General features: G+C 40.3%; 1 protein-coding gene across 1 annotated transcript in view; it reads right to left on the bottom strand.

The window, feature by feature from the left end:
- Ccdc141 (coiled-coil domain containing 141) overlaps nucleotides 1–17,824 on the bottom strand; it is a 197,855-nt gene that overhangs the window by 44,630 nt on the left and 135,401 nt on the right. The window contains exons 9-12 of the mRNA XM_004660290.2: nucleotides 13,783–13,924; nucleotides 11,580–11,699; nucleotides 9,096–9,287; nucleotides 2,404–2,583 (exon numbers count right to left, since the gene is read on the bottom strand). Coding sequence (XP_004660347.2) covers nucleotides 2,404–2,583; nucleotides 9,096–9,287; nucleotides 11,580–11,699; nucleotides 13,783–13,924 — 634 coding nt within the window. The remainder of the gene's footprint in view (nucleotides 1–2,403; nucleotides 2,584–9,095; nucleotides 9,288–11,579; nucleotides 11,700–13,782; nucleotides 13,925–17,824) is intronic.

Here is a 17,824-nt window from a genome sequence, read left to right as displayed (position 1 = left end):
TTCCAATAGAACAACGATATGATATAGGAACAAAAGCCAATTACTTAATACATATTTTCCAAATTATTTAATGAATATTCTATTTCCACATAAGCTTAACAGTAAGTCCTTCAACAAACAAAAAATGAAGCAAAGAAAATAAAGAGATTATTATAAGTCAGTGTAGATGAGAGAGTTAGAGCCTGACTGATGAATGACTTCTGTCTCTAGACTCAGATCAATAACACTCCAGAGACCAAGAAAATAGCGAATGCTAGTTATCTTTGAAACTAGGCAGAAACAAAATGGTCTAGAAAATTAGAGAACAGAACTGCTCTGATTTTCAAAAGTAGGGAAAGGGTAGATTATACAAGTTATAGACAGGTAAATTTCACAGTATAAACCAGTGAAATAAACTGCTTACTTCCAAGCACTTATGAAGAAGGGCTTGATCTGTAGGCACTTTTTTTTTTTTTTTTTTTACCCAATAACACTGTGTGATTCATAGGACTTAGGATATATGGGACTTCTCTTGAGCCTCTTATTTGAGAAAGTTTCCCATTATGGACTTAAAGGAAAAAAATCATGAAGTAGTGACTAAATTAAATTATGTTGGGAACATCCATGATTGTTCACACAGTCTGGTTAATCAGCAGATTACCTAACAAGTTAAGAACAGTCTGCCTTGCTAGGCACTTTTATCCAAGAATTACAGCTACAGGAGGTTTACTTGATAAAGCTATAGAATTAATCCCTAATAAATAGCTAATGGTGTAGAGAGATTCAATTAGTTTAACAAGGTGGGATCATGGATGAAGGCCATATGAAATCAAGTAAGTATAGACATATACTAGTTCTCAATGACAATGATACATGGCCAACATGGATAAAACATGGGAGAGACTAGCCAAATAGTATTGTAATAAAAGGGTCCATCAGTGCTCCTGCTAAAATATTAGCATCAGCTTACATTTCAAGCACAAAAAAATGATGTCTAGTATGCTGACCTCTCTTCTACAGCTGTCCTTTACTTATTTATTTGTTTCATGAATGATTTTTAACAAATGGTTGAAGACTTTGGCAAAGCAGGTCAAAATGAACAGGGAAGGTAAGCTATGTCATAAACGATAGATTTTTTATGTTTGGCTGCAGAAAACACTTATTTTAGACACAGCAACTATTTTCAGTGTTGGAAGGAATTGCATGTATAAGAGAAATTAGCTATGAATATCTATTTGTCCCTGCAGAGCTCATGAGGATTAGGGCCAGATATGAAGACATATTTGTTTAATATTAAAAGAGAAAATAGAGCTGCAGAGATGGCTTAGTGGTTATGTGCGCTCCTTATGCAAGGGCCTGAGGGGGGCTTGAAACTGCCTGTGTTTGACTCTCCAGATCCCATGTAAAATGTGGGAGTGGTCATGCACATCCATAACCTCAGTTTCTTAAAAGGGGAGCAAAGACCAGGGAATCACTCATAGCAGTAGGAGACTTCAGATCAAAATAAGAATGGGCAGAAGAGTGATGGAGGGGGACACCAATTGCTCTGTTCTTTTCTGCTCTGGCCACTGAGGCGAGCACCCTCTGCCCCAGCTAGGTGCATGAGGCATTGAAAGGGCACACAGGTACGTACATCACACATAGCACATCACACACATTTCACATTACTCACACACACATGCACAAACAAAAGTTTTGTAGCAACAACACCATTGTCCAAAAAATATGGCACTGATGGAGTGATGAATTAACACCCTTTGAAGAATTCTGCACGGAATTTCATATGAGTCAGAGGTGGATGGGGTATTTTACTTATGTAACTCAGGACAACCAGGGCTTAAGGTATGCTAATACAATGCAATTTCACTATTAGGATATCTACCAAATTAAGAAGACATTTTAAAAATTAAAGTTCATTATAGAGATCTTCAGTCACTGGAAATTTTGGAAGGAACCTTGTCAGTGGTCTCCATAAAACTCGGAACTAAATGGGCTCCATAGGACCAGCCCTCAGGAAGCTGAGGTAAGAGGATGTCTACAAATTCGAGGCCAGCCTGGGACTTCAGAGTGAGTTCCAGGTTATCCTGGGCTGGAATGAGACTCTGCCTTAAAAAATAAAAATAAAATAAAAAAGAAAAAAAGAAAACAGAACTTGGGGTGAATTTCTGAGGACATTATAATAAGATGCCATATTTGATTAGAATCATGCTTTCTTCTTCAAAGTTCCTTGTTATAAATTACAAGGGCCCTGAATCCAGAAGGCCTATGAATGTTGGGATTCACAACTGGTCTAGGTTGAATAAGCTAAAAAGACATCTGTAAGCCAACACTGCTGATTAATACACAGTTGAAACTTAAATTCATGATTTAGACTTTGATAAATAATCCTTGCAGGAAGTGTGACTTACTTAATGTCATTCTTACCATACTTATTAAATGAAGGAACTCAAGCCCTAGGTCTTGGGCTGAAAAACTCTGTTTTAAAAATAGCTGCCACTGCTTCTCAGTTGAGTCCTTCCAATGCTGGACTTCAGCACCATTCTCTCCCTTCTGAGGAATTTCCAGTTGATAAAATTCCTTTAGGCTCTGAAGCTGTTCCTCCACCTGATACAGGAGAAAGAAATGAGAGGTAAGAACCCAGATTATCTATTAAATAAGAACACTAAATGCCAGTAAAAGCTTATATAAAATTAACTTGAGACTACACCTTCAGGGTTCTTTAAATATCTATGGGATATTGTTGATTCACTGAAGGAAAAACAAACTATATAGATTACTGACAAACAAGACTTCTACTTAGCAGTAACTTGCATTGACAAGTTTATTACTAATAATATGTACTTATTATAGTCAAAAGTATGTCTATGTATATTTTGCAATTGGGACAATTTTTTACAAATATCAGGAAATTCTATTTGAAAATAAGTTTCATAATTGAAAGAAAAGCCTTACATATAGAATCAAGGAATAAAAATCAGAAAAAAGTATACTTAGCATATCACAATTCTTATTAGTGGTGAACCAGAGCAAGAGAGTACAAATAGTGATGTTCTAAGTAAATATTCATATTATACATGAGCTAAGCTTAAAACTTATAACTTTGCCTTCTTAGAACTATATATTTGCTTTTGCTATCCAATGTTAGCAGTACTCAATCATTTTAAATTATTATACCAAGCAGAGTTAACATAAAAGTCAAATGTATAACTAGAGTAGTGAAGTGATATACAATTAGTAGAAAGCATTAGACACAAACTAACATTTTATTTATTTTGAATAATAGTGAGTAGTTGGACTCCATAACTAATAAAAGCAATCAAAACAAAGTAAGAGATTTTAGGCAATAGTCACTATATTTCAAAGATTTTTTTTTTCAAGGTAGGGTCTCACCCTAGCTCAGGCTGACCTGGAATTCACTATGTAGTCTCAGGGTGGCTTTGAACTCACAGCAATCCTCCTACCTCTGCCTCCTGAGTGCTGGGATTAAAGGTGTGTGCCACCACACCCAGCCAAAGATTTTAACATTATTCTCTTTTCTGTGTGTGTGTGTGTGTGTGTGTGTGTGGCCTGCAAGCATGTGTGCATGTACGTGTATGGGCATAATTGGGTGTAGAATGCTCAGGCACATGTGTGGAGGCCAGAGGGCATCAGTTATTGTCCATAGGTACACTGTTCACTTCTAGTTGAGAAAGTCTCCCACTGGTTTGGAATTCACCAATTGAACTTAACTAGCTGGGCAGAGAGCTTCTGGGATCCACTTGCCTCTACCTTGCCAGTGCTGAGATTACAGGCTCATACCATCACCCTGTCCAGAACTCTTAGGTGGGTACTACGTCTAGAAATCACATCCTCATTCTTTACCCACTGAGCTATCTTCTCAGCTCCAGATTGCACAACACTCTTAATTTTAAATGAGAGACTGTGGGGTCTGGAGAGGTGGATTAGCAGTTAAGGTACTTGCCTGAGATTCCTACGAACCCTGGTATGATTCCCCAGTACATGCATAAGCCAGATGCACAAAGTGTCACATGCATTTGGAGTTTGTTTGTAGTTACTAGAGGCTCTGGCATGCCCATTCTCAATCTCTCTCTCTCAAGTAAGTAAATAAATAAATAAATATTTAAACATGAGAGACCATGAATAGCTGTCAGAAACAGGGCTTCACTTCTAATTTCTGTCTCCTGTTCTTCAGGTCTCTGTTTGTCAGTGCTTGTTCCTTGAGCTCTGCTGCTCTCGTCTCATTACCCTTCATGAACTCATTGACATGCTACCTCCTCCTCCTCCTCCATGAAGCCTTCTAATACACTCCACAAGAATTCAGTATTTCCTTGGATACCTAAAGATAGTTCTGGGAGAAAGAAATCAATAAGTAACAGAAGGAAAAGTGTGCACATGCACACAGTGCTATGGGGACTGGAAGATATATCAACAGCTCTATACTAAGTGAGCAAGAAAGAATGTCCCAAGAAAATGCTTTACGTGTGTCTTCAGGATCTGTCAGGGGACGGGAGGGAGGAAAGAAGGCTGAGACCGAAAGAACATCAGATGTAAAAGCCCACGAGTACAAGTGCTGCTGCTTTAGGTGACAGTAAGTGATGTCATTATGGTGGAGGCTCAGGCTGAGTGGAACCAATGAGGCTACAAAGGAAATAGTGCTGGGATAAAGCTGATCAATGAGTTTAACCTTGTTTTGTATTTGACTGTAACCAACCTAGCTGTGACATATCCTCATTAGTTTGACACAACTGATAGTCACCACAGTGACTCAGAACCAGCATGGCAGTCACAAGGCTTCAATAGGGTCAGACACTACAAGCTGGATGTCAAAATGGTAGCATTCAGTTATGTGCAATTCTCAAAGCATAAGATTTAATTCATCCACTTTTCCTCCCCATTCCAAAACCGCTCCTTGAATGTGAGCATAGTGCTTTATAGGGATTTGTTTAAATCTGTACTATTTTTTTTGCAGTGTATGAATGATAAACATTAATCTTTTTGCCCATCTGCCATAAAAGTAACTGGCAACTGCTCCACTCATCACATGTGCAAAATCACTTGAATCTCAGGAGGATGAGGTTTGCTATGGCATGAATTTTCACCCCACTTCTATGAAAGACAGGAAGACAATGGAAGGGGAACTTACTGGAGGAAGTGTGAGCAGGCAGAAGATAGCTTCATTATGCTAGATGACGGGTGATGGGGACCTGAACCCACAAAACCCGAGTGCAAATGGCAAGGAACATTTCAGAAATCCCTGAAATTGTGGCAATGAAAAGGTATAGGAGAGCATAGCCTTTGAAACAGGAAAAACAAAAGACCAAAACAAAAAACAAAAAGGGGATGGAGACTGGTGATCCACCTTCGGTTGAGGTTTACAAGATGCTTTGATAGTACATACCTAACTTCTCACAGCCTCCTTTTCCCTCATTTATACAAAGGGGCCAACATTCAACAACATAAACAGAAATGTAAAGACTCAGTGTAAGGACTGGAGAGATGGCTTAGCAGTTAAGGCACTTGCCTGCAAAGCCTAGGGACCCAGGTTTGATCCTCTAGTACTCATGTAAGCTAGATGCACAAGGTGTTTGATGGGTCTGGTGTTCATTTGCAGTGGCTGGAGGCCCTGCTGTGTGAATTCTCTCTCTCTGCCTCTTCCTCTCCCCCTTCCCCTCTCTCTAATAAATAGATAAATAAATGATTTAAAAATAAATGAATAAAATAAAATCAGGAATGAAGAGCACAGGGCTCATTAAAAGATGAATTGGAAAAGAAGTTAAAATCCGAAATGAATAAAAATACTCCTTGGGGGCCTTTTAGGGGAGCTGAGGCCATATTAAAACTGGAGAGCCATTATGGTTATACAACTTAAGAAACACTAAAAATAATTTCATTGATAACAATTGGATTTATGAGGTAAATTGTAATGAATAATTAATAAATTGTCTCATTTTTAATGCCAAAGAAAAGGAGAGAGTAGGTAACAAGGTCAAATAAATTCAAGCAGGCAGAGGGCTGAAAGTGCATTTCCTTTGATCATGGTAGGTAGCTCACAAGAGCATTTTCAGTGACATGAAGAGCCCATACATGGCGGGGTTGACAAGGGAGCACACTGAACTGCAGGAGATGAAGACTGTGGGGCACATGGCTGAAGGCAGGGAATGCCATGTTCTCTTTCCAAGAGTTTGCATGTGAAGTGAGGCAGATGGCAGTGGAAGCCTTGGTAAGAACAAGACTGCTTATTGACAACTGCAGACTACACACAGAAGGAATGGATGGAAGGCAAGTAGAAGATGGTTAGTTATAGCTGCAGAAGGAAGGGCTGATGATTGATCAAGGTGGGACATGACTTTACTGGATCCAAGAGAGCTGGATGGCTGATGGCTGAAAGGCCTTTCAATATTCCATTAATATATGAGGTATAAATAAGGACATCAGCTACAATTTAAGACGGAAACTAGGGCAAGGTACTTGAGAGTCACAAGAAAATATGAGCCAATAAGGGAACATATGGGGTCCCAGATGAGACAGAGACCCATAAATTAGTAACTGTGCTAGCCAGCCCGAATGTGTCATTCTCTGTAGGACATCTGTACTCTTGGACAGAGAAGCTGAGTCAACAAAGCGCTGTGGGGATGATCAAGTGCTGGGAACTGCCAAGGTTCCTCTGGGTGAGTAGAAGGAGAGTTGGGGTAGGATGGGAATGAGTAGCTATGAGCTGGAGATATAAAAAGGGGGGAGGGGGAGGCGCAGGGGAGTGACAGACAGGCACCAGTGCCACAATGAGAAGAGTGGAAAAGTTTCCAAGGCAGGAAAGAGATTTAGTGAGGACAGGGAAGATGGAGGACTCCAGGGTGTTCCGAGAATGGGTTGTTTGTAAAGTAAGTCTCCAGCCCTGCAAAGACGCCTAGACTGAAAGGCCAGAGTGGGCCATGGCAGTGGATGCTTGTTGTGATGCCAAGAAAGGTACACTTTAGTAGAAAGCATTGTTGCTCCTCTTCCATAAAGCCCTGAAAAAATGTTCACTAGCAGTATAATTCTGCCTGTCATAAATCATGAGTGTTCAGGTCCAAAAACTAAAAAGAAGCCATAAATGATTGATGGTGGAGGAACGATGTGGAAAAGGACACAGTGGGCACCTAAGGATTTCCAAGGATTTGATGTGGGTTCCTCAAGATGTCAGACTGTATAGATGAGATGTGGATGGTCAGTACAGTGATAGAAGGCAGAGGTGGAGGTAAGGGCATTAAGTGGTGTTGCACTTACTTCTTCTTGCTGGGACAAACAGCTAGCCAGCAGCAGCTTATGGGAGGAAAGGGTTCATTTCAGGCTTAGAATTTTAAGGGAAAGTTTCATCATGGCAGAAGAAGCTGGCTCACTTCATCATGCATTCATACATCCATAGGAGAGAGACAACATCCTATACCAGCAAGCAGCTTATAAATGAACTCAAGATCCACTTCCTAGTGAAACTCCTCCTCTAGCAGGGATCCACCTGCTGGAGACTAAGTAGGAAGCTTAATCAAAACTACCTGAGGCAATTGGGCCACTTATGTTCAAACTACCACAGGAGAGCAGAGACAAGGAAACAAAAATTGAGCATTCTACATGACTAGATGACTTTACTCTTGAATGGAATTAGCTCCCATTCAACCAGCAGCTGTCTCTCTGGACAGCAGAGTGGGTAGGGTACACCAGGACCAGAGAAAATGAATTGAAGAGCCAAGACTTTCCTATAAATGTTGTCACCCTCACGAAACTTTCCTCTGAGAGATAAAAGTCCTGGTGAAGTCGAGGGACTACTAGAGGTGTGCACTATAACCATGTCAAAAATAAAACTGCAGAAAACGCTTGGAGAGGTAATGTGACAAGGCATCAAACATGACAGATTTGAACCAATCGCCTGTATTTTCCAACTGTGTGTATTTTATTATTATTTTATTTATTTTTTTTAATTTTTATTTATTTGAGAGCGACAGACACAGAGAGAAAGACAGATAGAGGGAGAGAGAGAGAGAATGGGCGCGCCAGGGCCTCCAGCCTCTGCAAACGAACTCCAGACGCATGTGCCCCCTTGTGCATCTGGCTAACGTGGGACCTGGGGAACCGAGCCTCGAACCGGGGTCCTTAGGCTTCACAGGCAAGCGCTTAACTGCTAAGCCATCTCTCCAGCCCTAACTGTGTATATTTTAAATGAACCACAGTAATTTCTTAGTATTTAGAGAACCATGTTTTAGAAGGTATTTTTATAATAATTTTGTGCCATATTTAGGTTATTGTTAGTATCTGTAGGACAGGTAAAACATGTAGCAAATATATATACACGTTTACATTATTGAGTGAAACAACTCTCTTGAGACTTTATGTGATACCTTGAAGAAAAAGGGCCATCCAATTCTAAATAATAATTCACATTAGCAACATAATCCTGAAATAGCTAAAGTAAGGCCATCCTATCCTAATTAGGCCCTGACTTCATTTATTGGGGAAATGAAATAGCTAAGCTAAAATAGGGCACCTTTCAATTGCAAACTACCTTACTCCTTGGGAGGGCCATGTCTGCATTCCTAACACTCTCAGAGCTTCCCATAACCCTGAGTGTGACCCAGGTGTCTAAACTCAAGATAACTCCAGGATAAGGAGTGAAATGTCTGTAGTTCTGAAAAATACCCTGACCTGCATCTGTCACCCATGTCATTGTGATTTCATGGTGTTTTGCCTTTAAAAACGCTATACCCTTGAGCTTCTTCGCCCAGAGTACTTTCAGGCGTGAGCCCTTCTCGGTCACCAGCTGAATAGAAAGGACTCTCAATTGCTTTCAAAAAGCGTGGGGGTCTGTAATTCTCTCGCGTGGACTATAACAATCCTTATGGCTGCCAACCATGCTTTTCAAAGGCCAAGAAGTCAGAAATGGCAGATGGTGTAGGAACGACATGGAGAAAGACACAGTGAGTGCCTGAGACATCCACACACTTAGCACGGGCTTCCTCTAGAATGGTCAGCCTGCAGCCAGGCTAAGTGCATGCACATAAAGCCCTGAACCTGGGTGGGGTTAGTGTCTCTATAGAAGGTGGGAGCGGGGCAGAGACCACCCTGATACAGCAGGCCACTGACTGCACCTTCTCGGATGACTGCAGAAATGCCACATAAGTTTGCAGGACTTGGGATCTGTAGCCGATGCTTAGGCCAAGTATATTTAATTCCTCCTCCAGCCATTTAGCTTTAAAAGAAAGTGATGCCTCTTCATCAGGTTCAAGTTCATTTTTCTCTGCCATGATTTTTGCAGCTGCTTCTAATGCCTGTGCTGTCTCCTGTGAAAGCCAAGCGCAAGAGGTCAGAAGCTGACAGAGAAATCATGAACATTCACATTTCATTACCCTTTGGCACATCCATCTATTACAGTTATTAATTGAACTTGTACTGAGAATATCCTCAATCAAAGAAAGGCACAACTTTCAGAATTCCAAAAAGGAGAAAAAAAAAAGCCCTTGAAAATGAAAACCATCTCCGTTCTTTTCCTTGACTCTATCAGTTATACTTTTAACTAAGTCACAAATAGAAAAAAAAAAAAAATTGAAAGGTTGTTTGGTTAAGAAAATAGATTTGTAAACACAAAATGGCAGGAATGTTTTAAATAATTTTATGTGACAATTGCTTGATAACACTAAAACAACAGCCCTAGAAAATACTTAGACTAATTTTGTTATGTAAGAGAGGAAAATTTCATAACACCTATGCATTCATCTTTAAATTATTTTTAAAAGTATAGCAGGTACACAATCTTATTTAACATCTCTACTTGAAAGTGGTTTTACACATGGAAAGTGGTTTTACACATGATGTTACAAATCAGCCAAAATCAGTGAACTTGACTTAACTGGGATGCTCTCAGATGTTGTCTTCTGAATGTTATTTCTGGTTCCTGAACTCTGACCACTGGGAGGCTGAGGTAGGTGGGTCGCTGTGAGTGAGAGGCCAGCCTCAGACTACAGAGTGAATTCCAGCTCAGCCTGGGCTAGAGTGAGAATCTACCTGAGGTGGGGGGGGGGAGATGAGGAATTGTTGGCTCTGTGTGTGTGTGTGTGTGTGTGTGTGCACACATTCACACACACATGCATACCCTTTAATCTGAGGAAGTCATAAGCTAGCCTTCCAGAACTAGCAGTTTCTTATGATTCCAAGCTTTCAACGCTGAAGGCCTATTGCTATAGGTGCTCAAAGGTGGAGACTTAGAACTCTGTGCTCAAAGCATCAATTGCCAGTAGCCTGAGTTCTAGCTCCAGAGCCCAGGGCCCTATGGAGTCCCTAGGTTCCTTGAGCTTTTGTGGTTCTCTCCACCTTTTTTAGTCACCCTGGATGGTAGCCCATGAACTCTCAGCTGCTATTTTCAGCTGTTTGCTGCTTCTCTTCTTCTCAGAATGCCTGCCTTTCTTCATGGTATTGGCTACTTGCAGAGTCTGTCCTTGCTGGTTTTGTGGGACTCTGAACTGCTTCTTGCTGTTATGACTCCAGTTTTGGCTGGGGGTGGGGGCAGGCCGTTTGCTTCTGGTGAATCTCTGGAGCTGCCCCCTGGCTACTGGTGCTGCTGCTGCTGCTAAGGCTGGAAGAAACAAAAGCCTTGTCTACTCTTTGTGCCTAGAACTTACCGATTAGGCTAGACTGGCTGACCAGTGAGCCCCGGGGGTCCTTCCTTTCTCATCCCCAGCAGCGGGGTCCGAGGTGCGTGGCACTCCACCCAGCATTCTTACATAGGGTCTGGAGATTGAATTCAAATCCTCATGCTTGTGAACCAAGCATTTTACCAACTCATTAGTATGCTATTATCTTATTATGTGTTTTACTATTTATTATTTTTATTATATAAACTGAAGAATGGTAAAATATAAGTATTTTTTTTTTAAAGAAAGAAAGAAAAGTGGTGTGTCCACGTTTCCAGTGGTGACAGTGTCTGTGAAGAGTTTCTTCCATGGAAAGCTGGAGGACTGGCTTTTCCTGCTGACCGGGCTGAGCTAAGGGAGGTCTCACCTTCCCAAGCGCTCCCGGGGCAGACAGGAACTTAGTGCAGGCTCAGAAGCCCTAGCAGAACCCGCCGAGCCAAGCTCCCTGGAAAGAAGACAGGAGAAAGCTGGACAAGATATTGGGTTGTGGTGATGTACACCCAAGTCTGAACAGCAGCTGTGCAAGCAACATCATGTGTTTATTTGCTTTCTGAAAGCTTGTAATAATGTCATAATGCCTGTTGCTTCTGGTCATTCTCTTTTGTGACTTAGTCTTACAGAAAATCACAAATAATTTTAGGAAGTATTTTTCCTTGCCTAGTCTGGCACTCCCAAGAGGAGTTGCAACACCTCAGCAAAGAAAAGAAGCCAAATCAGCGCCTAAAGCCAGACTGTAATGCTGAGCTTCAGTGACAGCAAATGTTCTCATAAAAGGGTGCATACATATAATTTCGACACACAAAAGAATGTTTTAAGTTATTTGCTTTGTGTTAATTTAAAATGCTCACCTTCAAGGCAACTAGGATTAAGTTTTATAGCTTTGGAATGTTTTTGAAATAATATTTATAAAACTATGAGCATAGTAATAATTCTTATTTTATTTACCTTAGCTTGGATATCTAGTTCTAGATATTTATTCAAAATCTTCTCTGATTCAGAAAGGCTGGAACCAACATCCAGTGTGTTAGAAAGTACCGGAATGATATTCTGAATTGACATCTCCACCTTTAGAATGAATAAAATATTAGTCTTGATATATATATTTATGCATATAAGTGCATATATAAGGAAAATAATTGTTTTATATATTCCCATTAATACTCAATGTGTATGTTTATTAATTTTCATCAAAAACTATTTTTAATATTTCAAAATTTTATATTATTTTTCTTTTGAGGCAAGCCCTACAAACTGACCTTTTTATGCAAGAGAGAGAGAGGGAAAGAGAGAGAAAGAGAATTGGCATATCAGGGTCTCCAGCCACTGTAATCGAACTCCAGATGCATGCTTCATCTTGTGTACATGTGTGACCTTGTACACGTGCACACCCTTGTGCATCTGGCTCACATAGAATCCGGAAAGTCGAACATGGGTCCTTTGTCTTCACAGGCAAGTGCCTTAACTGTCAAGCCATCTTTCCAGTCCATAATTTTACATCTTGATACTGTTGATCTTCATATGGAGTAATACTAGTAACCTATGAACATACTTATTTTTTTTTTTTCAAGAGCATGTGAGAGACAGAGAGAGGAAGAAAGTGAATTGGCTGGCCAGGGCCTCAGCCACTAAAATTGAACTCTAGAGTTTGTGCCACCTAGTGGGTGTGTGTTATCTTGCACTTGCCTCACAATTGCGCATCTGGCTTGTGTGGGACCTAGAGAGTTGAACATGGGTCCTGAGGCTTCACAGGCAAGCACCTAAACCACTAAGCCATCTCTCCAGCCTGAACATATTTCTTTTATTACTAGCAATGACTTCAAGCCATCATCTATATCCTTGCAAAGTTTACTGTCTACATTACCTATGGAAGATGGTGATGCACTTGCTAACAATGCATCAGGAGGGATGAATGCATCTGAAAGTTGAATAGGATTAATCTATAGACACACTTCAAAAGAAGACCCAGAGTGGGGGTGTTAGTTCACCCCATGGACTGCTCTATTTAGGTCTGAAAAAGCACCCAAGCCTGTCCTGAAAGTAAAAAAGCACTGAGCCTGTTCATGAGTCAGTGAAACACAAGGATCTACTTCAGTCATTTCATTATTGAAGTGGGAGAATGGTGATTTGATACTTGGTACACAAGAACCAATGGATATGGGCTCTCTTCCATTCCAGTTCCTTCCTCTCCCTTCCCTCTCTCTGTAGACCTCATACTCTCCAGGGTCACACTGACTATGAGTTGGCATTAAGATAAGTATCAACAGCTGTTTAAGTTCTTGCTGTGTTTTCCACCACCACGAAATTAGTTTGAGTCTAAAGCTGTAGGGAATGCAACACCACAGTTGCCTCCACATTTGGAAGCCCCCTGGAGTCAGGCAACAGAACAAAGATCAAATTCCCAAGTTTCTGAATCAATAAAAGACAGGGAAGCAATTTAAACAGTGAATTATCATTAAATGTCCTCTCCTCTGAAGTCTACTAATTCTACTCAAACAAGTTTAAACATGTAACTCCACCGCATTGAATGAAAACATTATTGAAAACTCGAGAAACCAATCTCTGAAGTTCATTACAATTACTGCCATTGGACAGGAAAGAAAATTCTTCCACACTGAGCTACCTCATCTCTCTACAGACAGGATTTCCCTATGTCTGCTCTTATGCAGATGACAGTACCTCTCGCATTGATCTGCTTCACTAAATTATGATGGTGAGTCTTCCCAGAAACAAATAAAAACAGTGCTTTTGATGTCTATCTGTGTGCTTGTGCAGTATCCCCCTGATTTATGGTGTTATAATAATGGAAACTTGTATATATCGAAATCATGCCCACAGATAGGCAAATCAAGGACCCTGTTCCAATGCGTGTCTGGTTGTGGGAAGCCAGGGCTATCTTTGTGTGTAGATATTCAGGCCTGAGGTGGCAAACTATGTTAGATTTTCTTTTGTTGTTGTTTTGTTTTGGTAACCTGGGACAGGAGTTGCTGGATGAGCAATAGTGAATTACAGCTCTGTGTCCCATTATTGGACCTCATGTGGAATAGAGGAGGAATCTAAGGAGGCACACCCAGCTATGCTCATGTACCATGGTTCACATACCGCCCACGATTACCAACTGAGGACTTTACATTTCGTCTCAGGAAACTACCTTCCTCAGGTAACCTGCCACGGAGGCTGCCCTCTGCTGCTTCTTGAGAGCGAATTCCTTGTGCGCTGAACACTGCTCAGTCAGATGGTCCACTCGTCTCTGAATGCATCCTAGCATTTCATGGACGCCTGCCACCCGAGAGCTGAAAGGAATAAGCCAGTTATTCATTCATTTGACCTTGATATAAAAGCCCTAGCAACATGGGGCGTTTGAAAACATGCACGTTTTTTATGTGCTTGATGAGTCTGAGAAAGTTAGCTGCTTTGGGATGGTAGAAGGTATGCAGTTATCATCCTGCTTCAGCAGGAGGGGAGGCAAAGTGTGTTCCTTTGTTTCCAGGCAGACAGTCCCCAGGGGAAGGATGAATTATAGTCTCTGCAACAAGTCTAATCCCCTTTTCTAAAGGTTTACTTTTTAATATGTTGGTAAGATATTTTCAGAACCTTATGGCAAAAGGCACAGTATGTTTGCCAAGCTCTCCTGAGGGTATTATTTTAAAGCTTCATTTATCTAAAGATGCTCTTTGAATAGAAATGTGGATCAGCCAATTAATAAAGCATGCACTAACCCAATAGGGTAAAGTGTTTATATATTTTGTTCTCAATGATTATGAATGCTCAAGGCTGTATTCATGAGATGAAAACCAAGTGATCCTCAGCAGTTAGGTATCAAATAGACTTTCCAGAGAAAGAAAAGGAGCCTCACATTATCACATTTTAACCTGTGGTGACCTTGCAAGGAAAAGAAACATGATATGGAGGTACCTAAGATGGCATGTCTGGCAAGGAGCAAACTGAGTTGGGCTGTAGTTGTACTAGAACAAACAATCTTAACGGTTTCATAGGCAGTCCTAAACTGAGAATGCTCACAGAGCAAGACAATGGAGGAATCTTGTTGACAGAGCAAACACTTTTAAAATGTTCAACCTATCCCTAAGAGAGAACCTGGCCTGCCATTTTAGAATTAAAGTCTTTAATTTCCCATCACTCATTTCCTTCAAATACCAATAAAGATTAACATGATAACTCTTAAATTTAATTACCCAGAGTTCAAAAAAGATCTTGGAATGAGGTACAAATTTCAATACCTTTACCTCAAATAAGTAATTTATGACTCTGCAAAAATGAATTCAATTAGTCATAAAATGAAGGCAAGAGCTCAAGTGACTGAGAGGTGAAGTAATCTCACTGGAATGACAATGAGAAGGTGAGACACAGGTGTGTCCTGTAGGTACCTCTGGGGTCCCAGATGGGTATAATTGTGAGGAATTATGAAGCCACTCTGAGAAATTGTGGTCCTGGAATATAATGCTTCACATATGTCACACTTAGAACAATTAAGTTTGCTTTTTAATACTCTGACGTAGTTAAAAATAAAATAAAAACATCAGGAGGTTAATTCTCATACTAAAGCCACACACTGTATAAAAACATACACGGGTAATGCTAGTTATCTTGACTAGGATCTAGACGAAGGTGCTAAAAATGCATTTTAAAGTTCAGTTGTTATATCAGCAATGTGTGCCAAATTTCCTGCAGAATATGGACATCTGGAATGAGAATGATAGAGTGATTAAGTGGTGACACGGGAAGAAAGTATAGAGGACAAAGCTGTAGAAGAAAATTGCCAAACACATAAGGAAGAGAAAAATGCCACCACAATTTGGAATTGTTGAGTAAAACTTAGAAAAATCAAAGTAGAATTTCAAAAATCCAACTGTATCAACCAATATGAAGGACGTTCACTTCCACTTCTGGGCTGCCACGTACCCACCACACACCAAGTCCATGGCGCCCAGTGTAGCCAGCTCACTGCTGCTAACCATAGAAGAGGGCCTCCAGGACCCTAAGGAGGTGGTTGGGAGACACATACATGTTTCAAATAGGTTTTTCCCTGGAGGAAGTGGTGTCAGCAATGAAGTAGGGAAAAGTCCTTCTATTCTTCTTTGTGCTTCTCCTTGTTTTATACTCCAAAGAATAGCATTTGTGACCAGCTTTGGGGCATTTCCATATTTCCAGCCATGATGGCTCAAACTTGCCCTGGCATCCCTGTTCCCTCCTAACTTTTCTATTTCCATGCCATTTTGTGTTAATGAAAGCTTTCTAGCTCAAGCAACACCAGAGCCTCTCTTTTAAAATTCAAGTCCCAGATAGTTCTCTCTCCTCTGGAATTATGTCACCCATTTTATCATGCCATGGGAAACATGGATTCCATTTTTTAAAATGTATTTTAATGACTTCATATATAAACTTCATAACTCTTATTTTAGAAAATTGTACAAAAACATGCCATCATGTTGAGTACATCATAGAATATATAAAATAGATTGTAAAGTATAAAAATGGTGTCAATACTGTCAATTTTTAGCTAATGAGATTGAACCCCAGAGGTGAGATAATTTACCTTAGAAACCCACAACATGTGAGTAGCAAAGAGTTAGTTTAAAGTTAGCACACATTAATACCAACTACATCTACTTCTTATGTTTAATATGTTTAAAGTTAATGATTAATTTAAAATTTTCAGAATATTTAAGGAGATAGAGCTAATATTGGTTTAATTTTAATTAGGTACCATCATCACAACTAGTAAAAATAATTATTGAGTTCGTACTGTGACAAGGCACCATACTGGTTCTAAGTAGTGTCTCTTCTAGAAGCCTGCTATAGATAGTCACTATTCCCATTTTGAGGATGAGCAGAATGGGGACAGAGAGACCGACTAACTTGTCCAGTTATGGAATGGTAAGCCGGGCTGTGAACCTGTTTGCCTCATCTCAGAAAATCCACTCTTTTTACTACCTTCTTCTAATTTTTCTGAGTCTGTGGCACCTGACACAGGGTAGAGGTGGGATTTTTTACCCCTCTGGACTATGTTTCTTTTGTTGAATGCTGCTGCCTGTTACACAAATAAGATTGATCTAGCTGGCAGGCTCTTTTTCCCTTGTCTAGGTAATACAATGTCTGCTTGTAGTCTGAAAAGTGGCCACTAGAGGGACACGGGACCTTGTTCAGAGGGTGTGTGTCTTGAAGACACAAAATAGGAAAGACTAATCAAGTATTCTTTCTGTTAAAACATCACTTTTTAGAAACCTAAGATTTTAATTTAGATTAATCACAACCAAACAAATAGTATATCTCTCTTTCTTCTTTTGTTCTTCAGTCACTTATGAGATTTTTTTGTGGTAATTTGTTCCTTATCAGGTACTGTATCATCATAAATGCTTTAGGGGAAAAGGAGGTTAGGCTAACCCACTCATAGTTCTTGCAGCCCTCTAAGTGACAGGAGATGGAGGTAATTTAAAAATTAAGTAAGGGCTGGAGAGATGGCTTAGCGGTTAAGCGCTTGCCTGTGAAGCCTAAGGACCCCAGTTCAAGGCTCGATTCCCCAGGTCCCACGTTAGCCAGATGCACAAGGGGCACACGTGTCTGGAGTTCGTTTGCAGTGGCTGGAGGCCCTGGCGCGCCCATTCTCTCTCTCTCTCCCTCTATCTGTCTTTCTCTCTATGTCTGTCGCTCTCAAATAAATAAATAAAAAAATGAACAAAAAAAATTAAACAATATAAAATAAAATAAAATAAAAATTAAATAAAATAACATTAGATCAATATTTAAGCGAGAAGAAATGCATTTAAGGACTGAGAAAATGTACATTTAATATGTTAAAATGTTATTTGTAATGGTAAATGATAATGACTGTACACTCTTGGCCACTTACAGGTGGTTTTAGACTATAAAGAGACCTTTCTTTAGCATTTCTTTTTTTTTTTAAAGATTTTTATTTATTTATTTGAGTGACAGAGAGAGAAAGAGGCAGACAGAGAGAGGAGAGAGAGAGAAAAAGAGAGAGAGAAGGGGGGGGAGAGAATGGGCACGCCAGGGCTTCCAGCCATTGCAAAGGAACTCCAGATGTGTGCACCCCCTTGTGCATCTGGCTAAAGTGGGTCCTGGGGAATTGAGCAGGGGTCAATTAGGGGTCCTTAGGCTTCACAGGCAAGCACTTAACCGCTAACCCATCTCTCCAGCCCTCTTTAGCATTTCTA

Source organism: Jaculus jaculus, chromosome 4 (genome assembly GCF_020740685.1).
Source record: "Jaculus jaculus isolate mJacJac1 chromosome 4, mJacJac1.mat.Y.cur, whole genome shotgun sequence".
NCBI lineage: Eukaryota > Metazoa > Chordata > Mammalia > Rodentia > Dipodidae > Jaculus > Jaculus jaculus.
The sequence above is the reverse complement of the archived record's forward strand: the minus strand, read 5'-3'. Positions and strand labels throughout refer to the sequence as shown.